Raw genomic sequence first — 22,688 nt, 5'->3', positions numbered from 1 at the left:
TAGACCACATACACACAAACTACCATAAGCCTGAGAAAGCCTGAATGCTTCTCAAATTGCTTCATGACACAGAAACACTCCTTCAGATCTGGGGTCAGCAGGTAAAGGATGGAGCTTCAATCCAAGCAAACATTTGTGCTGGAGTGTGTTAGAAAGTGCAGCATGTGTCCTCCTCCAACCTCAAAGATGTCTTTCTGCTATTCATCCAGATTAAACACACACCTCGAGGTGCTTGTGTTGCTTTTCTCCCAGTTTATTGTTGTACCAGTTCAGCAGTCAAACATGGTTGAGACATTGGAGCACACTTTAGAACATCTGAGCCAGCTCCCAATAAATAGACCTTTTAAATATGACAGATTGTATTACAGCAGAGGAATATAAACCTGAAAATGTCAAGCACACAGAACAAGAATTTCCCTCTCTGACACTTCAGCTGCTTGTTGCTGTGAAAGCGTATGACAGGAATACGTAACAGTTTTGACTGATGAAATATGGAGACATATCCACTGGTCCAGGTTGTCATAAATTGCCTCCCACCATCAGTGTGTGCGGCGTACACTTGAGACAGTGAGATTTAAAGAGTTTAAACCAGGAATTTTTTTCATGTTAAGAAAACAGGCAGCATAACATACAGGAGAAACACAAACCCACGTGACAATCCAGGTAATAAATACACTTCTTGCTTTGTTTGAAAAAATTATATACACAGTATTTTACATCAAAAACAATTCAGAACATCCATCCAGGTCTCAGTCATATATATATATATGATCAAATCTACAAAAAAAACAACTACAATGACAATTATGAAATAAACAAAAGATTGTTGACTTTGAATATACAGTACAATCACTGCTTTTAATGACTTATACACAGTAGAAAGCACAAACGTACCTGCACTATATTATGGCCATTGTGGGTTCAAATAAACATTAAGGAGCTCGGTGGGGCTGAATATTAAAAATCACAGCAGAAAATTTGAGAACACTATTATTTTGAAATATTCTCTGAGATAAAGTGGTGATTTTACCAGACAAAAAAAAAATGAATAGCCAGATTGCAACCTAATCAAATTACACTTTGCATTTGGATCAAGACAGCAGTGAAGAAATACTCGTCCGTCAGGTAGCCTTTCCTGTTTGCTCGCGGCGTCTGTGGGGGCTGAACACTTCAAAAGAAACCACGCTCACTTCCACATGACCAAAGCATCTAGGCTGAATAACCCTGGCAAGCACTATAGTAAGGCAACCTGGGCCCAGAGTTCAATTATTATACTGTTTATAAGACCACCAATGAGACAAGTGTTGGCTTGCTATTTTTTTTTATTTTTTAGCTTTTTGCTGCTCAGTAAAGGTTAACTTTTAGTTTCCAGTTTGAGTCAACCATAGAAGTTGTTATCTGTCAAACTCTTCTTTTGTCCATGTCTTTGTGGCTTTCCTCATTTATATGTGACTTTATTATCAGATAATGTATTTACATTTCTGACTTTTTAACTGTAAAATTAAATGTCAGATTTTTTTTCTCCTTAGGAATATGACCCCCCTCCAGATGGCTCAGTAATGAGTTTATTTGTTTCTGACAAAGGCCCTAATACGCCGCTGTACAAACTTAAGTGTGTGTGTGGGAGATTGTCTGTGCATGTGTGCGCATTGGTAGTGAGGTCCCCAACATTGTGCTTACTTCAGGACAACTTTGACAATGAATTGAGAGTCTACCCTCCGACTGTACATAAAATACATGTGCATGAACAATCCAATTCAATGTGTCAAAAGGTTGCCTGAGAGCAAGCGAGAGCCCTCTCTCTGCTCTGTGTGTGTGTGTTGGCCTCTCCGTGTGTCTGTGTGTGAAGACGCTGACAGTCTAGTGGCAGCCACAGGCTCTGACCACCATGTTGCGGTATTTCTTGAGGATGACGTTGGAGCTGTCATCAAAGTAGAGCACGGAGATGGCGTGTAGCTGTGTTGGGGCGCAGCAGGGCTTAGGAACAGTGTCCGGATTAATAAAATGAACCTGCGAAAAGAAGGAGGGAATAAAAAGTACATTATGAAATGCATAGATATAGATACAATGTTTTAAAAGGACCAATCACACAGGGTCCTTCACAGCAGCAGAAAACTCTTTGCCCTATGCCAGAGCTCTGAGACATTTTACTCTAAAATACAATCTGCAACTAAATACAGTATTTCCAACAGCAGCCTCATTGTCCTGACAGTTGATGAGATGATTAGACTGTTAACATGACTGCTGGGGTTTTTGTTCCCTGCTTTCATGGTTACTCACAAGCGTCTGCACAATGGCATGGTTTGTGGCGTTCATGTAGGAGTTCAGTGGGAAGGCACACTCTCCCTCGCAATAGTACGCTGCGTATCCCTCTGGAGCAATGATCCAGTCCTGACAGCGGGGCGGGACACGGACACAGATTTAGGATGGAGATTTGGTCACATGGTAAAGAGTGATTCAAAAAGAGATACAGGAAAAAAGGATGATGGTTGGATTGCTTTGATGACAATTTAAAAATAATAATAATAATAATAATAATAATGTATAATGATTTATTGGCACATTCATTGATCAATTAGCATTCATAACATTTTCATGACTAATTGATTCATCATATAATCTCAATAAATGTCAGAAATCAGTGAACATTCCCATTAATATTACTGAGGCCAAGTTCAAACATTTAAATAGCTTAATTAAAATAAATTAAATCAGCTATTGTAAAATGAAGAAAACAAGAAAAATATTCACATCTGAGATGTGGGAAAAGTTGTATTTTAATAAGCACAATACAACATTTTCACAGAAACACAGGTGTAAGAATTGTCTAAAAATGTCCCTTATGGATTCATATTGCTAAACAGTACAAGCACAGGAATAGACCAGCCTGTTAGTAGCACTGAAGGCAAAGGAACAAAACAGCTCTGAGCCTGTTTTCACAGATAAAAATGACAGAAAGTGAATGTGGTGTTTGAAACTGAACAGTAAGAGGACATAGTTCAGACAGATTTGTGTCAGTGCGGTGAGGTCTAGTGGACTTATTCCTGTTTGGAAATGACATCCCTCAGGCTCCAGTGTTATGTGTGCTGATTGTAGTGTGTCATGTATCAGGATTCTAGGATAAGACCATCAACAAGGTGTGTCTGAGTTAGGCTTCTGTTTGGCCAAGCAGCCTGTGAGAGGAAGGCTTTCCATACCTGCCACCCCAAGTCTCTGAAACTGACGTAGAGCTCATGCTTCTTACACGCCTGCTTCTGATCAGTGCTGCTGTTCTCTGGAAAGACGGAGAAGAATTACACTTACACATTATCCCGTTCTGCTACTCAAGAGTAACTGTTTTCTGAAGTCAGACCTCAATTAAGCAGAAATGATAAAGAACAGATGTAAACAGAGAGCCAGTTCCGTCATACGAAACACTTGAACAATGGCTGAAGGAAAGCACCTGATCTAAAGCAGCAGTTAGGTAATTGTTCCAAATGAATGGGCCACCCTGCCTAGAGGTCACTCTGCTAGGCCTTAAGTTTCCATTGGATGAAACAGATGTGCACACAGGGTAGGCTCGCCCTCTTTTTTCATAGTCTTATTTATTCTCATTCCTTTTCTCTTCCCTCACTTCACCCCCCCCCCCCCCCCCCTTACCCCACCCGTGTGTTGAAAAAGAATGGTCTGTTTTCTATCTAATCATATCTTCTTCTCTCTGTTCTTCTGGTGACCTCTGGGGCTCTGTGGTACATTACTTTCTTAGAGCAGTTCACATTGTAAATGATCATGAGCGACTGGTTCTCATCATCCAGTTAAAGACCGCTGCTATCCAGCGTTCCAAACAGGCCCATTTGGACCATGTGTTGTGGCCCCGGTTGCCCCACAGCACACTGCAGATGTGTTCTACAATAAAAGCCTGCGCTGCCTTACCTCCATGCAGGGAACTTGGCCCCGACTGCTCTGTAATGCTTGTGTAAATAAACATAGACAGCAGAGGGATACTTGAAGCTCAGGCATTACAGTCTAATGTTTCAGCACTTCGCATAAACACAGCCCTCCAACACCTCTAAAACAAAGGCTCTGAGTTTGCATCGAAATGTTTTTGTTGTCTTTAAGAATCACATTCATTCATTCATATGGACCAGGTTCAAATGGCAGCTATCATCCTCTGAGTTCAAGCTAAGGGTCGGAGGCTGAAACTCTAATGTACTGCCAAAATGCTGCAGAGAAGGTGGGAAGGTGTATAAATGTAGGATTCCTGGTAATTTATTATTAGATGACAGCAAATGAAACTTAAAGGGGGAGTGAAATCTGAGCCTCATTTCAAGCAAAAAAAAACACATAAGGCAAGAATCAAGCAACTGTCAGACAACAGCTAATACATATTCAGATACCGCTTCCACATAGTGCCACAGAATTGGATATTTGAGGCTGTAAAACCGTGGGGTTAGCTACAGTTTACAGCTAAAATAGCGTGCTGCATGATTCAGTTGATGAGAGAAACCCTTCTGGGTACTTTGCTCTTTCTTATGTGGTGCCACCCCCATTTTGGGTGAAAGCAATTGGAAATTGGAATTGCTGAGGTCTTTGGCCCATTGAAAGCTAAAAGTAAGAAAACTCTGCTTTAAATATTTATGAGATGTGTCTATCGAATGTCATTTATATGTTAGTGTATGTTTGAAGAATCTGTAAACAGGCAGCTCCTGCTGTGACATCCAGTGAACACTCTGACTTCACGACAGAAGGGACACAACATCTGGTCCGACAGTGTCAGCCATAAGCCAGAGAGCTCTTCTTTTTAAAGTCCTCAAGAAGAATTTTTAATATGTGTTTTTAAATGACTTTACTGTACTTTAAATTAGGGCTGGGCAAAATATAGAGTTTTTAAGGTATGTTGATACGTTTTCAAAAGAGATGTAGGGTAAGACAATATTATTCAAGACAATATAGTTCAGGTTGCGTTACAACGACAGTTTGTAATTCTTTTAAGTGTTTGCATGTTTGTGATGACATTCTGTAAATGTTTTCACGAAAATACTTCGATGGCCTATGACATCATCCCTGTAACTGCCTTTGGACTTCTCACAGGGTCAACAACACTCACAGAAAACAAAGCGTTAGTTAAAAAAAAAAAGGCATAAATCACCACTGAGTGTATATGTGTACCTGCAACATTGGCCACTCTGAGTGCCTCCTGGCTCTTTGCACCCTTGGAGCGGTTGGGGTTTCGCTGTTTGCCCCCCCCTGGTGCTGAGCGTATGCTTCGCAGGTGCAGTTCAGTGGCTTTGAAAAAGGCCACCATGAACGGTTGTTTATTCTGAGGCCCGCTGCGACCTATCAGCCCTGCCACACGAGGATTGATACTCTCTCCTGCAGGGGGAAGCAGAGAAAACAGGTGTTGGCATCACAGAAATCAAGATTTCATTCACACGGGATGATGTTTTTGAAGGAGGAAACCTCAATCAAACACATATGTGCCTGTGTTTTCAGTTTATTTGCATGTGTGTGTCCTCTCTTTTCGCACTCAAACCACTTTTCTCTTTTCAAAAACACTGCATTTAGTTTCCAAATACGGCTTTCCTGCATGAATTCCTGTCTCTTTTCCTTATCCTTTCTAAAATGCAGTGAACAAACTTCGCTTTGAACATCAAAGCCTCCCTACTTATGTTTGTGTGTATGGATGTGTGGGAGTGATTGTGTTTTTGCATGAGTCTGCGTGTGCACTCCAGCAGTGTCTATCTAGTTCTCACTCTGAAGAATGTGTGTCTGATCACTGTCTGGTGGTAAATCTAGGCTTCTGGTTGCTGCTGGCGACAGGACGTCCCAGGCGCCTGCCTGTACATGCTCACCCGTAACCCTTCATACCCGATCCAACACACAAACACACGCTCTATGATACTGCTTCTCCAGCACTCCCTTCACACAACATAAAAGCAATACAACGTCTGTTTTCCTAACCAAACATGTAATGTCCTGCCGTTCCCTGAGAGAGAATACTCTCAAACATATTCATGGTGTTCTCACTGTTTGTTGATAAGGTTTTTTTTTACTAACATCCTTGTGATGACAAGTAGTGTATGTTCTGCATGCCTTCTAATGATGATGAGGGTATGACAGATAAAGACATGGACGGATGACTGGTGATGAATGATGACGAACAGGGTTTGATTTATCTCTGATGTTTACACACAAAAAGTAACTGATTGTTGTCGTTAAAGAGAACAGCAATAATGTGAGCTTCTGCTTGTTATAATATAATGCAGTCATTCATGTGTGTTAGATGTTATACCATTCAATTTAATCCTACATGACAGAGACACACATTGTAAACTTTGATCTGTTATGAGATCTTTTTTTTGTTTTTATGACTTCAAGGATGGCGTTTGGGACTTAATCTCTCTGTTACAACGATGATGACTTTCAGCCACGATGGCACGTCATTTTTACAAGTTCCAACTTTGTGTTTCTTCAGCTGGTCTTTTCTGATGTTTTTCTTAATTCAGTTGTTTATAATCATGCAAACACCCGACACAGGAAACAACACGTCTTACAAACTGAGGAGTAGGCTGATCTGATTGGTTCTCACCATTTGTGCTCTCCAGGGCCAGCTGAAGACCCAGGTTCCTGCCAGGATTCAGGACCCAGTGGTTACTGGTGGCGGTCACGTCAAACACCAGCCAGCCCTCCTCTGCTGCCCAGATCACTCGAGAGTCCAGCAGAAACAGGTCGGACTCCCTGGAGAGGACGGAGGAGACAGTGAAAGATCAGGCGCACAGTGAGAAATGAACACCAGTCAACAGGGATGATGTGTCCAATTCCAAAAGAGAGTTTGAAACCATGTCACAGAGTATAAGCCAAGAGAACAAAGTGAAAAGCAAAGTAATGAGGGTGAAGAAAGGGAGTCAGAGAAGTGTGACTGAGCGAAACAAAGAGAGAGATGGAGAAAAAAGGAGACAGTGAGGGAGTGAGGGAGGGAGGGAGCGAGGGCTCCAGATGGTGAGGCCCAGGGGAACACTTAATTTTCTTAATTGACAATAATGGCTTTATAAACGACCAGTCCTTTCACACACAAAACACAGTCCATCACGAGCTGGAATTTGGTGGGAGAGCGAGATAGCCAAAGAGAGAGAGGGGGAAAGAGGGAGAGAGAGAGAAAGAAAGGGAAACACAGCTGAAAAAAGGGAAAAAGACTGTGTGAAAAGAAGCGAGTCAAATAGTCCATTTTCAAGTTAGCACTGAACTCTGTATTTTTTTTTTTTTTTACCGTCGGACACTAAAAACCCCTTCTTCTTTATGTTTCCCGACCTGTTTCCTGGCCAGGCAGATAGTGTGTCACACAGCTCTGGTTCATTCATGTACCCAGGCCCGTTTCGGGCAAAGGAATAAATGAATGTGTTGTTCCCTCTGGACAACAGAAACCTTTAGGAGGGGTCAAGGGGAGCAGGACATGGACCATTCCTGAGTTACACACACTGCTGGACTACTCAGATTAGCCACATAGAGAGGGTGGTGCTAAGACCTGCTCTGATTACAGAAGCTTCCAGATGAAAAATCCAAATTCATACTTATTAAAAAAAGTTGTAGATTTTTAAATGAACAATAGGCCCTGCCTTTCGAGTAAAACAAAGTCATGAGAAAATATAGGATACCAGATAATGTCACAACGTTAGGAACATGAGTAAAAAGTTAACCAAAAACATATTAAAACTGAACTTAAAATAACATCAGTATGCTAACATGCTCACAGTAACAAAGCTAACATACTGTATCTCCCATGCTCGTAGTTTTAGTTAGCATGAGGCTGTTAGCATGCTAACTTTTGCTAACTGGCACAGACCAGAAACCACAGTCAAACTGTTACATTCGTTTTGGAGGCGTTTTGCTGCATAGTAAAAGTAAACATTTTAGACCTGATGACAGCTAGGGGTGGAACCAAATAACAATACTGCAATACATCGTTGTCCTGACTCTGTGTGTGATGTAATTATCCTATTGTTTGTGCCAATTCTCACATTTTAATTAGGAAAGGCTTTTTAAAGATTCCCCTGCCACTTTGACTCACTGCACCACCACTTCATGACTCACCGTGGCACTTGTGACATGAATAAGGATAACTTGGACAGAAGTTAATTGTCCCAAGAAGAAGATGACAGTGGGATAAAAGACAAGATAGGAGGAAAATCTTGCACAGCAGTGAAGACATTTAAACATGAATGGCAGTGAATAAATACATTAAGCGTGTTACCTTTATAGGGGCATTTGTATTCTTCACTTAATCAGATATCGTGATGTATTATTACATGACTGTCTTGCAATACATAGTTATCGCTAACAAAATGCTGTATCAGTATTGTGGGCTATGTATCCTGTATTGTATCGTGTCAAAACCCTTTATATCATTAGTTGGATGAACACTTGAGACATTTCAAATTCAATGGAAATCCATTCTACTTTTCAAAGAATTGTTTTCAAAAGAGGAAAGGTCATAAGAAAAAGTAGAGGATCACCAAAGTCATTAGGGTTCATAATGGGGAACAATGTACACAATATCATAGCAATCCATCAAATAGTTAGGAAAAAAGTCCAAGACTTATATTTCCTCTGACATTGCCGTCCCTAAAGACACACAGCTAACATGGCTAAAGTTGTCACCTAATTCAATGGTAATAGACTCTTAATCATTCATCCTTATAATAATAATCGCTCAGCAACATGACCAAATTCAAAATTGTTGGTTGGAAATATGTGATTTGTTGCACAAACGCTGAACAAAAGACCTGTACGTACCGATCAGTGTGTTCCTCTAACACCTGGTAGACGCTGACGCGGAAGGTCTCATTCTCAAAACGTTCGTGGATGAAGTCTTTATAAATACGAAACTCAGCCGCAGTGACCGCCTCTCCTTCTGGGATCCGTGACAGGTCGAATCTGAACTCTCGGTGATGCCGCCGCACTGGTAGGAATTCTTTATCATGCTCCACTGCAAAAGAAGAAAGAAAAAAAAAACACAGATATAAACTAAAATGTATCATCAGATAGATTTTATGCAAGCATAGATTGTAGCTTCTTCTCGTGAGCTCTTTCACCCCCCTCCCCCCCCCCCCCCCCTTTACCTACAGGAATACCAAAGGTATGAGCAGGAAGTCACAGGGAGCTTCATATGAAACCAAAAAGTTTGAATGTGTGGTATTAAGTTGCATTAGAAGAATCACACCAGAGAGAACAAGAAATTCAATTTCAACCCAGATTCCACTCAGATTTTTTCCTTCCTCCACAGTCCATCATTTCCAGTTGTTAGCAAGGAGCTGACGTGGCTTGTTGGACTCTGGGTTGGTGCCAGAAACAGAACAAAATATCTCTAGATATGCTGTACACGTGTTGGCTTAAGATTGAAACATTTAGGACTCGCACTAGCAGCGATGCATCTGGCGCAAGTGGAGTCAATGATAGAGAGATGCAGGCGGACTCTGACAGCTTTATGAGTCCCTTTCTTCTCGCTCTTTTCCTCTCAGACCCCCAGAGAGCCGTTCTGTCTGCCCTTCATCTGGTTCTCATGAGTTGGGGCTTAATGTTTGGTGTAACCTCCTCACTCTCGTCACTACATCCCCAGCCCTGAACCCCCACCACCACCACCAACACCAAGACCTGGCCCTGCTGACCCTGCTCCTCTCATGTGCCAGCAGGATGTCCCAGGGGTCAGCGCCTTGTCTCTCATCATCTCCTGGCTCTTCCTCCACCTTCCTCTTCATCAACTGTCAGACAGACCCCCCACATGTATATGCATCCATGCATGCCACAAATAGATACATGAAGGCACACAAAAACAATCACATGCTGGAAATGCTGTCTCAACTTAACCTTCAGTCTACCTAATGACAGGCTAAGAGCTGGAGCTGAGGGCGGTTTTTAAGCTTCTTGACAAACCGTTACATCGAGCTCACCTGTCAATCATGTCAGCTATGCGACTTATTGAGAATAACGCTTATCCTTCATAAAATCAAAACGGATGAGTTATAAAAAAAAAAATCACCCCCCCAACATGCTAAGTTCCGCTGTAAAAACACGCTGGACACTCGACGAACTGCAGGATTTTGCACTTCTGCATCAGATTCATTTTTCAACACTGGAGGTTACCACTTGGTCATAAATCATACTATTAGAGAAGTAGGGTTTTTCTCACAGAATGAGTTGTGATAAAGCTAATCATAAGTGTAACATCCAAGCTTTGATTTCCAATAAATGTTGAAATGTTGTCTGTCAAAGCAATAAATGGAAATCAAACGGATCAGGGAAATACTCATTTACGTTCTCACATCACAAACAGGGCTGAGATGGACTCTGGTGGCAAGCACACATTAACAGACAAATACAGACACAGACACACACACACACACACACACACACTTATTAACACTAAGTAGAGGATTTTTTGAGGACAGTGTTCTTGTTCTATGCCAGCTGTCAGTCAATTAAGTGTGCAGTGATGTAATGTAACTGAGTGCATGTTTCTCTGACCAGCTGGTGCCTGTAATGTCTTTCACAGCACACCTGCCTCTTTGTCCTCTCCCACCTAATGCAGTCTTTCTATTGGACTTTCTCTACGCCCTTTTCATTAACCTTTTATTAAACTCTGCTCCATGAATGGCATTATACAAAGGCACTACTGAGATGAGATGACTGGCCAGAGCAAAGGTAAAGCAAGCCGTGAATCTAATAACTCTTCACGACTTGTCAGAGTTACAGGTCGTGTGGACTTCACAGTGGGCCCTAATAACATTTAATAGAAATCAACATCACCTCTGCTGACATCTTTTTATTTATTCATCACCTCTTAAAATCTACCAGCCTTATACCAATCATGTAATGTTAAGTACTCCATCTCCTCAGGCTGTTATCAAGCCCCCAGCTTTCAAGTCACTGCTGAAATAGTCAAAAGCTCAGGGAGTCATCAGCATGGATCACGACTAGAACCTCACACTGTGTTTTGCACATGATATCACTACAGAGGTCCCCAAACTTTTGGCTGACCCCTTAAGTTTTGAGTATTTTGCTCATATTTCCCCCCTCTCAGATTGCTTAGTTTAATAAGCTTTACTAAATGAAATGGATGTAAAATGTAAAATTTTTAAAAGCTTTGACCGGACTACGAAAATCTTCATTTCTTCCTTAAATCAAATATTGAGGACAGTCTGTCTCCATGGTTATGAGTTTGTATCCAGACATCACCCACCAATCTGCATGGGCTGCTGTAACATGTGCACCAGTAATACCTTTGGGATGCTTTCCCCCACTTAGAAGCATCATCCAGGGCACACTTCTTTTCTAAAACACCCTTTGATCTAATTTAGTAAAGAAAAAAGAAGTTATTCTCCATCCAGTGAACCCTGCACCTTCTCACTTTGTCATTTCTCCTTTAAACCTCTGTGCTCCGGGGTCTGCTTATTCCTCCACCACACCAGGGAAGCCCCTCCCTCCTCCTGCAGGTGCACCCCCTCTGGGGAGAACGCCAGATCTGTTCTTAGAGCAACCGCCCACCCCTTCACTGCACAACCTCTTTATCTTTGTCTGGGAGAACAGCTGGATGCTGCTGTGTAACTCCCACTCTCGCAGCGCTTTCAATGTCCACTCATGAGTTTCTTCTATTCAGGTTTTGAGAAACTAAGAGCAGCGTACAATATTCCCAATTAGCTTCTGGTACGATTATGCTTTGGTGTTTTAAACTTTCTCTTTGGTTATTACAGCAGTATGGCAGTCATTAGATGAGGGGAAGAGGCACAGTCAAAGCCAAGCGGTGCATTTATGACTTCCCGTGGCAGGAAGTGAGTAGCCATCACCCCACCTGTGTCGCAGGCACATGAACACACACACACATACACATATATATATACACACACACACACACACACACACACACACGCGCGCACGCACACACACACACACACACACAGACACCACAAACGTGGTGAACACGCCCTTTCATGCTATACGAGCCCCTTGATTCAGAGTGCACACATGTACACATTCAAATGCACACAGACAATGATCACAAAGTATTTCCTGTGAAACGAACAGTCTTGTGCGTCACAGCACAGTAACACAATCATTATGGGTTTCTGTAATCCGTAATTAAAGATGCTGCGACGAACACACACACAAAAACAAACACACATACACAGCCACACACACACAGTAAACTGCTTTTATAATTTGCTCTGCATCTGAGTAGCTGCTGATGATGCACAGTTCTCCCACATCATGGACTGTGCAGGCCACACACGTGCACAGCAGAACACATCAGAGACATCAGTATGATGAAGATAATGAAGTCTTCCAGCTGTGCACCCGGCAACCAAGAGGATAACTAGCGTGTCGGAGCTGTGTTAGCATCTTTTAAGATTTATGCCTCTCCAATGGGAATACAGCTTATTTATCATGTTCTCCACTGCAGAGAGTCTGAGCGCGCTCACAGCCAAAACCTCAGATATTCCTCCTGAACATACTTAGTTATTTGAGGTTCACCACTCTCTGAATGTAGTAAAACTGAAATCCTTTTACAAACAGTTTTCATTCTTAAAAAGCAGGCAATCAATCAAAATATTTATCTGCCTTGTGTTCAGATTTAAGTTTTCTTCTGAACAATGCCCATTATGGACAAAAGAATGAATCCTACCAGCCATTAACAACTTGTTGAAATGTCCTTTCTTTGTTGAAATGATTTTGTGTCTTTTCACATATTTTTATGCTGTTTTTGTTGAGTGGTTGTATGTTGTTCTGTTTTGAACATCAGGGCCACCGTATCATGTTTTTGGCCTGATTATTATAAACAGGGTAAAAATAGGTACTGTAATAAATTAAATGATCTCACATACACCATCCTGATTCTGTAAATACTCTGTAAATAGTCCTCAGCATCGTTCCTCGGCTAAGTTGAGTTCTTTTTTTAGATTTACTTCTTCATTAGGAAATAACAGGCTGATGGCGGATAATCACAGACAAGCTGAGGAAATAAAAAGTCTCTAATGCACCACTCCTCCTTTCCCCCCTCCTTCTCCTCCTCCTCTCCCCTCCGGGGCCAGTAGACCTAAGACACTTCTCCGACACCTCCAGCTCCGGAGCAGCAGCGGACAAATCTGACTGCTCGCATTAGCCCAAGTGTCTGTTGGGCGCCCTCACACCTCGCACGCTTCCGATGCTCTGCAGGAGGGGGATTTCACCTTTTGCACCACTCTCACTTTTTTTAAACCGACAGCTTAAGCTCCCAGCCCGCCACCCCTCCCCTCCCACCTTCAATTCCTTTGAAATAATTGTGCCACTATTATCCCATTTAGCCCATAAACTTTGATTCCTAAAGCCAGAAACTAGCCAAGCAAAAGGTCAAACAAATTGGTTGGGATTATTTAATGATGAGAATCTTGGGGCTCCTAAAAGGACAGTAACACAAAACATCAGTCACTTGTAGGATTGAGGCACCATAGTGGTCTTTTTTTTCCCTTCTTTTTGTTGCTCTATACTTTAACTATGTTTTAACTAGACAACTGGGAACTAGTAAGTCATAGTTTCCGTAAACGAAAAGGAGCGACAGGAAGAAAAACTGAGAGGGCTGATTGCTAAAGATGTTTATCCTATAAAGAGTAAAGAGAGGGTTTGATCTCCCGTGTACAGGGTGACTACCCACAGTAGGGTGATTACCACGTTAGGAAACATCCTGCCCACTGGCGGCCATTGATGACATCATGCCTGTATGATGTATTTGTACTGCTGCAGGGCCTGACAGCACTGGCTCCCTGGGAAAGGGTTTAGCAGAATTTCATGCTATAACTTATTCAGATTTAATGATCATTAACTGTGTGCGCACGAACATGCCTCTGAGCCTGCGCGTGTAGAAACAGTAACCACAGGGGGGGGAAAAAAAGAGTCTTTACATTTAAGATTTGTGGTCAAACCAAACTTTTCGGGGTTTCCTAAATGGAAGGCAATAGAGAGGTCACAGATTATCCACCCAGCAGCTCTGTTGACCTCCTCGTCTCCCTCTCACTGCGGCCATCAAACATGCTCGCCCTCTGCACCCGTAAACTGTAGAACTGGGTTCAACCTCACGCTTCGCTGGACATCACGGAGCAGAGATTTATAGAGTAACAGCCTGAAAAATCACAGGAATGTCTCCGAGTGTGAAAGCTCTTCTTTGACCCCCTACCTCGGTTCTCTACAGAATTCATGCGTTTTTTTAATCCAGTCGAGAAAAATCTCAAATGTTCTCCTTTGATCCTACAAGCAGAATAGTCAAACATCACAGGAATAATCACTTTTCATTTTCTCTCAAATATTTGAACAAGAAAGGTGGTTCTGCGATCTGTGGCTAGCTTAGCTTAGCATGAAGAGTGGAAAAAAGCTTGGCTCCATCCAAAGGTACCAAACTTCTTAATCTCTCTTACTGGCATGTAACATTTGATTGTATAATATTTCAATGGCTGTGCCGGAAAAAATTAAAACAAACTTAAAGAGAAATCCTAACTCTCCTGGGCCATCTTTTCTTCTTGCAGGTTTTTGAAGACATTACACAAAGAGATAGAGGATGTTAGTAACTAGTGAGCTTTCAGTGTGCTGGCCCTTTAGGATTTATTTTCCTACAGACAACCTGGCTGGGTGTTTCTTTGTAATAAGCTCAACTAAATCAACATAAAAATAAGAACATTGGGAACATTTTCTTTAAAATAACTGTTGGTTGATATATATAAAATATAGGTTGTATTTGTATTTATGCTTGAATCGACCTCTCCTTCATTGTAACCTGGAGAGCCCACACACTGGAGTGACTAAAGGGCCTGGAGGACAAATTGAGTCATCTCGGAAATGGGAACTTCATCATCTTCCCTCTGAGATCTGTCCGGAGATTGAACATGAGTGAAAGGCAACATAGTGGCAACAAAGAAACCACATCCTGCATCCTGAGCCTCCATTATTCTGCGGAGAGATAGAACGTGTTGAGAGACAGGGATGAAGCAGTGTGGACAGAGTTGTGCCAAACTGTGAGGTATAGCTGTGTGCTAACACCACTGTAACCATCTGCACTTCCTCTTAACTGCAGGATAAACCGCTCAGAGACATAGAACCACAGCCATTCAGTTTCCCCTACTCACTCTTACCCTCATCCTGGTGCTTTTATGTTCTTTAATTTTGTGGTGGCAGGGGCCACACCCTCCTCAACCAGCCAGGCTGCCTCTTATTATAGACCTCAGGAAAATTCACATACAATACACTCATTGGCCCCAAAAGACACACACACATGTCTACACATAAAACTTTTATAATTTCCTCCTGGCATCTTACGCACATGACGGGCACATTGGCAGCCTGATTTTTACAGCTTGTTGTTTATTTTGTTTAATTACAGCCCCTTGCTATTTCAAATAAACAAAAGAGCTATGGAAGAAACACAGCTGCACACTTGCCTAAATAAATATGACGCTGCCGCATGCAGTTCGTAGTCCATGCCGCACAGACACAAACTGTCATCACTTATCATAAAAACACATTGGTGGAGTTGTTGCCAGGCTTTTATAGGCTTCGATTTGGCTGTCGGAGTTTGGTGAGGAATGTGGTCAGTATTACTGGCTTCCTCAAACGTAATCTTCCGCTTGGAGAGCTAACACACATCACACAGTGCAGCTGGTGACTGGGCAGGGTAGGTGGCTCTAAAAAAAAAAAAAAAAAAAGTGTTTAACTATACACAAACACATGACTGCCCTAACACCAAGGCTCTGGAGCAACTTTATGTTCCCACAAGAAGGAGGGATAAAGGAAGAAATGCAGGGCCACCTTTCTCATCATTTGCCCTCTTCTTTCTCATTTCCTTTTCTCTCCTTCTCTTCTCCTCTTTCCTACACCCCATTAGTGCCGCTGTACCAAGCAAAGGTGGCTTTATTTGTTTTCGAAGTAGCCGAGCTGCTGGTCCCACGATCTCTGGCTGTGCTGTGGCCCACATGTGCTCTCTCAGCTTCGCCTCTTGGTACCCATCGTTGTAAAAGTGCAGGAGAGTCTTATGAGCTCCAAGTCACTGATAAGAAGAGTATGAAGTTACCCAGATGAAAGAGAAGTGGTTAAACAAATGAAAAACAATCATTTAGCCACTGCAGTTTTTACCGCCTGCTTTTCTAAACATTTTTGCGCATATTGCATATTGTAGATCAGGGGAAATTATTTTAGTTTACCAAAGAAATCCCAGCTATACTCGGAGATATCAACAGACGTGTGCAAGAGAGTGAGGTTATTAGAAAAACTAAAATGAACCCAACATTCCTGGCAATGAAGGAGGTCCGTCCATCACCGGAGCAGACCTGGAACTCCCACTGCTCGGTGCATCTGGGCCTTTTGACCACTCGCCACATTGTCAAGTCCCACCCGCAGAGTGTTTCATCATCTCTCCCGGCAAGTGCCTGAGCGTGGCCAAGAGCACAGAGGCTCGGCTATGCTCCTCCAGATGTCATTCTGGACTCCAGGGTTCAACAGGTGAATCTCAGACATATAAAAAAATCCTGGATCCATTCAGCTGAGGTTTTAGCTTATAAGGGGAGACTTTTCTGTCTCTACTTTGGTATTCATTTTAAAGCCAGACCTGGACATAATACATCAAAATTTGGAGAACACTTGGAGAAATTACCTGACAGTAAAGCAGGACTATCTGTACCAACTGTTACATTCCTCTGCTGCTGCTCACTCCCTGTCTGGCAGAAGCCAATAAAACATGCACTCAATAACACTAATTAGCTCCAGAACATTCCTGTTTAGGTAAAGAAAAAGGTTAATGCATGCATGCATGTTCTTTTAGTCCACTGGGAGAGTAAACAGAAGCGATAACATAAATACATGAAAGAGAAAAGTACTAACAGTGTCAAGGACAGGCTGCAAACACAGAGGACTGACAAACCTTCAACACATAATTCTTTCAGTTTTCTGATGCTTGTGTGTGTAACAGCTTCCAAAAGACTTAGACAGGAAACATCTATCAAAGTACAACAACTCAATGACGGACTAAAAAAGTAGCAGTGTGTGTGTGTGTGTTTTCAAGAGAGCCAAAAGGAATGAGAAATGATGTTGAGGGGAAGCGAAAGCTGTGTTTTGGTCCTTGAGGAAGTGTGTGTATGTGAGAAAAGAGAGCTGCCGAGTGGAAAAACACACAGACGAACTTGAGAAAGTGTTGAAATGTTTTATGTCTTGAAGCACGGGAGGTTTAAACCTCTAGAGGTGAGGGCCAGAGCTGGAGGTTGGAGACTAAACATTGCAGAGCACCGCTGGGACAGTATGATAACAAACTAATTAAAAGTGTGAGGCCGGCGCTGATAATCAATACTGTTGGTCTAAGGAGGGTAGGGAGGGGAATCTGGTGTCAGATTGTGGGGCGTGCGGGACGGATTGTCAGACAGGGCCAGACATGGTGGTAGAGTTCGAGGTGAGGGGGACTTGTTTCACTCTGGAAGGATAAAGTTTCTCTGCACAGCTGCTTTGGGAGGAAAACATCTGTATTAGCCTTAGCACCATGAGCCCACTGTGTAGAGGAATGCAAGGAGGAATGAAGAGATAGATGGGGGGAGAGGGTATAAGAGATATGAGTATGTTTTAAGAAAAATAAAGAGAGATACTGGAGCCTAGATAATACAAATGTGGACCTCTGGGCTTCTCTTCTATCAGCTGTAAAACTAGCTCCGCGTGCCTCGAGCCTGACTGTAGACACAACTGCAGCGGTGAGCAGTGACACAATAATGTCCAAAAGCCAAACTGTCTTATAAATCCAAACTAATTGACCAGTTAGACATTTCTTCCCCTCTCTGCTCTCCATTACCTTCATATTAACACGGTCTATAAAGCAGAGAGAGCTGGCAGACAACTGTGTGGCGGGCAGCTCCTGTGGGAGCACGGGGAGGGCTGTGAATGGTGGGGGGCCAGGTGGTGCTCTGTCAGGTCACCACAGTAACACAAAGGATAATTACCTGCTAGCGCACTGACTCACCGTGCCAATTTTGCCAATCCCTCCTCTGATCACAGCCTCAACTCACCACTTCGATATGACTCAATAAAAACTGCTCACCGTTTGGCTTTGAGTTGGGTCAGACTATTCAAATGTTGTAAAAAAAAAAAAAAGAAAAAAAAGAAATGAGAGAGAGGAAAGGATTTTTGTTTGTTTACTGCATTTCAACTGTGTTTAGTGAAATGCTTCACATCTGGTGCAGATTAACAGCAGCAGAGCTCTGAGCTATTAAAGAAGCACTCGTAGCACTTTTGTTTTAAAGGCTTGGTATATTTGTGCACCTTTTAAATGCTTTCACTTTACAACAGTGTCCGCTCCACGTGTGCAGACAGAGAGGCGGACTTACAACATCAACGTTGCACAGGCACGGACCTGTGAACCAGGGTTTAGAAAAAGTCAAACGTTTAGGAACGTCTACAAAGAACAACATGTGAGCTAAGAAGTAAAATTATATTTTGATACTGATTTATATATGGCACATGTATGCACAATCACATGTAAATAATCCTAAACTTAATGCTAAAATGAGTAATGTCAAACACCTGACCAGCCGTAATTTGGGGAAAAAAGAAAAAAGGCTTGAAAAACCCATTGAGCATCTTTTGAGTATTTCAAGGAGGAGTCTGGTGCTATTCTTTCACTTCAAATGTATGTTTTCCTCTTCTCCTCACATTCACCTGAGGCTATGTTATTCCGAGCAGGCTTGAATGAGAAAAAAGGAAATGAGGAAGCCGTGACTAACACACCTCATGATAACGTTTTACAGTAACAGACTATAAACTCAAACAAACACAGGGGATGGTGTTGCTACTGTATCAGTCATCCAGGGTGAAAAATAGCGGACGGCAAAGTCACAGTCGCTTCCTGTTGGTCTGCAAGGTGTCGACTGGCATTTAACACTTGGGCATTATGAATGTTTGGGTTTGTGCATTGAGTGTCATCAAACCTGTGTGAATGTCTGACATGAACTGAATGAAATCTAAGCTGAGGAAAGGGATTAAGAAGTGGCTGAAAGTCCTGGAAGCTGTGGTTAGCTGGAGGGGAAATGCTTTAATTTGTGGTGGCTAAGGGCTAATGCTGCTAGAGACCGCTGGGACTACATAATTATTACAACAGTCTGTGTATGAGTTTACTTTGCATGTGGTTGCAGATGGACAACCAGATAGAGTTTTTATATCAATGTTGGCAGGTAATTAAAAAAAAAAACAGGTTGTTTTTTTTGCCACCTTCAAAACAGGGAATGTGAGTGTTGTTGAGTTCACTTGCTGGCGTGTTATCATGGCACGTCCGGCACACACCCAGTGCCTGGGTGACGTGTGTTACGTGTACATTCTGAATGTATGCTGTAAGCCATTTACACAGCTGGGCTTTTAAAGTGACTCAATGAGAGGACGTCCCTGACCTGGGGTCTGTCCCAAAGCCGACACCCGCCCGCGCTGGCTGGCTGACTGCACTCGAGCCTGCTACACTCACACCGGCTGACAAAAAAAAAGAGAGTGTGAGCTCCCCTGAGTGGCAATCAGGAAGGAAACTGAGAAAGAGCTGGTCAAATGTTGTCTACTGTGCATTTATTCACAGCTTTGTGGTGTAAATAATAGAATCGGATATGTTCTTGTCATGCCGTTAAGCTTTAAGCACATACCGGGAAAACAGGCCTCTCAGGAAGCAGCGACCAGTCGACAGAGTCTGACTAATGTACCTTGGCACGGTAGTTCTGGAGACATGCAGAGTTTTGACAGGGACCGTTTTGAAATAAAAGCCACACTCATACTGCTTGCAGACAACCTAAATAGGAAAACAAACCCACAATGAGCAAAATATGGAAAGGAAGGAATTTGAAGAGGAAATGGTCGATCCATTTGTTAGCCATCACTTAGTTCTCTGTTTCTCTGTCACTCTGTCTCACGTGAAGGGTAAGGAAGCAGCACATTATCTTCTGTTTTGAATTGCACTGCCTGGACACATATTCAATGGTTTAACATGAGACTGAGGGAGAAACCTACATGCAACATGTGGCAGATAGAAGACAAATGCAAATGTTGCTCTGTTATAAAACTGAAAGACAAACATGGAAACTCTGAACATGAGCCATGCGAGGAAGACTCAACCTGGTTAGATGCCATCAGTAATTTTATTATCCACAAGGCTGCAGGAAAGCAGTGTGACTTTCTTTTCCATGATCCGCCTAATGCATTACAAAACAATGTTCTCTCAGCTAATGTGACCCATCTTTGTTTAGATGCTGTCCCTTCTTTAGAAATCATCCTTGCAAAAATGGAGAGAGTCCCTATAATCAGTCATCTTTCTTTCCCCCTTTACAGCTCACTGCTTTCTTGTCAACCTACTTCATGCAGCCTTGGCCCTCGACTTCACGAGGCCCTCGACTTTGCAAGTCTCTGCGGTCAAATCCATCTGTGTCACACAGCCTGTCAGAAATAGTCACAATGCAGCAGCTTCCACAGTAATTACACAGTGCAGTGGAGGAGCCAGTGTCACCTCCCTCTCTCCTGCCAAGTCGTTCCGACAATGATCTTTCCAGGATTCAATGTAAACGTCCAACTTCTTGCAGAAATTCTCCAAATGATGTGGTGTCTTGCAAACACTATACAACTGCGATGCCAAATGATGTCAAAGGTTGATAAACCCAAATCGCACCACGTGAATATAAGCAGGGAAGTTGCTGTGACTGCATAACTTGTTAAACAAATGGAATTATAATGATGGTTTTATCGGCTATATGCACCGCCTGCAAGTGTTATGATTATTTGCACAACAACCTCTTAATGTCCCTGATGGCAATAAAATATTCCGGGACTGTTTGAATTCAGAAAACAGTCAGATAAGATAAAGCACAGCAGTCCGGAAACAACATTCAACAAGCACAGTAAAACTTTTCTATTGGAGGTAAGTAAAACCAAAAGCATACTGAATCACGATCAGCTGGAACTAACTAGGTTTTGGTCATCGTCGTTAGTGTGTACAGGGATGTCTCCAGATTAGAGTGAAGGGAGGACCCAGTGTACTTTGAACCCAGTCTGCTGTTGACTTACTCATTCTTTAGATAACACATGGCTGACATATTATCTGCTGGCTGCCTTCATCATCCACAGCGCAGCACCTGAACATTAGCTGGTTGCACAGCTGTTTAACAGAGAGGGACACAGGAATGTGACACTCATAGTGAGAACTGGACAACTGCACCGTTTTTTATGTTAACACGGGCTCAAAACAAACAGATACACATGCTGAAGTCCTCATGATAAAACATCACCACAACAGACCTATCACTTTCAAATAAAAAAAACCAGCAGTTAGTTGCATCAAATGTGGAGCAACATTTTTAAGAAACTTGTCAAATCTCTCCAAATCTCTAACAAAGCAAAGTTAGTGAATAACAACATATACAGTGTAAGAGTGTGCAAAGGATCACTTGTGAGTAAAGCTCCAGAAACGTATAAACAATAATGTCTGAAAACAATGAGTCATTTAAAGAAAAAAAACTTTTTCACGGGATCTCCAGTGTCTCTGTGACAACATTATCACTTTATATGAGGGTAAGCTAATTTCCCCACTACAAAGCAGATTAATAAAAGTTTGCCTCACTGAAATGTGACTGACTTAAGGTGCATGCTACACTTCAATTTTGACAGTAAATCTCTATGGGCTTTGCTGTGAAGAGTAGCTTGTAAACCAGTGTTTTCACTAGTGTCACCAGTGGTGAGAGAAGAGGCAGCTTACCTAAATTGACAAAGCTCATGACCATGTCTGCATCGTTCAAGAAGTTGTTGTCTTGCAGGCTGGCTATTGGAGGCCCCTGGGTGGTAAAGATGGGCTTGTACGGATAGGAGTATCTGTCCTCGTCTCCCTCGGTGGACATGGCGTTGTACAAGTCCAACATAAACATCGGCGCAGCGTTGTGCTTGCCGTGGAGGTGAGGTCGCGGCCGGTGCGGCAGCCCCAGGATCGACAGGATCTCTCGCTGCATCTCTCTGCGCTCCTGGCTCTTCAGACGACGGTGGATGAAGCTCGAGTGGAACTCGTTGTCCAAAGTAAAGTTCGTAAAAGCAGTATCAGCTAGTACACAGTAGCTCCAAACCAAGAGCAAAGCTGGAGTCCGTCTATCCAACATTGGTGCCATGATGCTCGCCGTGCGTAATTGCGCCCAGAAGATCTGATCGACGAAACTCTTGTGAAGGGATATTGCACTTTTTAGCAACAGCAAGCCTTGTTTCGTTAACCAAAGTCAAATGCGGACCCTCATTTTGAGGGAAGTGCTCCTAACCGAAACATCAACTTCCCTTCAGAGTCCTTAAAATGATGTGGAGTTTTTTTTTCTGGGAAGGTTGTGTTCGCGCGGACCTCCGTCCTCATCCACAACCTGTAGCCAACAACTTACAAGTGTAATGCAGCTTGTGTGGAGGCTGCGAGCAGAGCGGGAGGGACTCGAACAAGTTGTGAGGAGGCGCTGTATGCTGGGAGGAGCAGGAGGGAGGGAGGGAGGGAGAGAGAGAGAGAGAGAGAGAGAGAGAGGTAGGTAGGGCGAGAGAGAGAGAGAGAGAGAGAGAGAGAGAGAGAGAGTATGTTGTGGTTGTTCTAATGTAGATAGGGCAAAGTTGGCTTTTGTTAGCAGCTGGAGAAGGCTGAGTTTTGTATCTTGATGCTTCTTTAACTTTACAATAAAGTA

The 22,688-nt window shown here is 42.7% G+C and overlaps 2 protein-coding genes across 3 annotated transcripts in view; both read right to left on the bottom strand.

Moving 5' to 3' along the window:
• The window catches only part of LOC132989370 (dysbindin-like), a 63,543-nt gene extending 53,002 nt beyond the window's left edge, over positions 1-10,541 (bottom strand). Inside the window, exon 1 of the mRNA XM_061056965.1 lies at positions 10,531-10,541. The gene's annotated coding sequence lies outside the window, so the exon portion shown is untranslated. The remainder of the gene's footprint in view (positions 1-10,530) is intronic.
• bmp7b (bone morphogenetic protein 7b) lies at positions 233-22,454 on the bottom strand. 2 transcript variants are annotated; one of them, XM_061056960.1, is made up of 8 exons: positions 22,364-22,390; positions 21,743-22,190; positions 8,770-8,962; positions 6,569-6,717; positions 5,149-5,352; positions 3,198-3,274; positions 2,281-2,391; positions 233-2,010 (listed from the first exon to the last, which is right to left on the bottom strand). In XM_061056960.1, the coding sequence occupies exons 1-8, from the start codon at positions 22,373-22,375 to the stop codon at positions 1,861-1,863; spliced, it is 1,344 nt and encodes a 447-aa protein (XP_060912943.1). In that variant the 5' UTR covers positions 22,376-22,390; the 3' UTR covers positions 233-1,860. The 2 variants fall into 2 exon arrangements, with proteins under 2 accessions (XP_060912943.1, XP_060912942.1); XM_061056959.1 differs by having other exon boundaries at positions 21,743-22,454.
• Between the last annotated feature and the right edge of the window lie 234 nt (positions 22,455-22,688).

Source organism: Labrus mixtus, chromosome 15 (genome assembly GCF_963584025.1).
Source record: "Labrus mixtus chromosome 15, fLabMix1.1, whole genome shotgun sequence".
Taxonomy (NCBI): domain Eukaryota; kingdom Metazoa; phylum Chordata; class Actinopteri; order Labriformes; family Labridae; genus Labrus; species Labrus mixtus.
The sequence above is the reverse complement of the archived record's forward strand: the minus strand, read 5'-3'. Positions and strand labels throughout refer to the sequence as shown.

Excerpts from the sequence above, each read along its gene's own strand:
- bmp7b (XM_061056960.1), bottom strand. Across the intron at positions 8,963-21,742 it reads CATGAGCTTTGTCAATTTAG|TGGAGCATGATAAAGAATTC; the intron begins GTAAGCTGCCTC and ends CTTCTTTTGCAG. Across the intron at positions 3,275-5,148 it reads CAGAGTGGCCAATGTTGCAG|AGAACAGCAGCACTGATCAG; the intron begins GTACACATATAC and ends CCGTCTTTCCAG.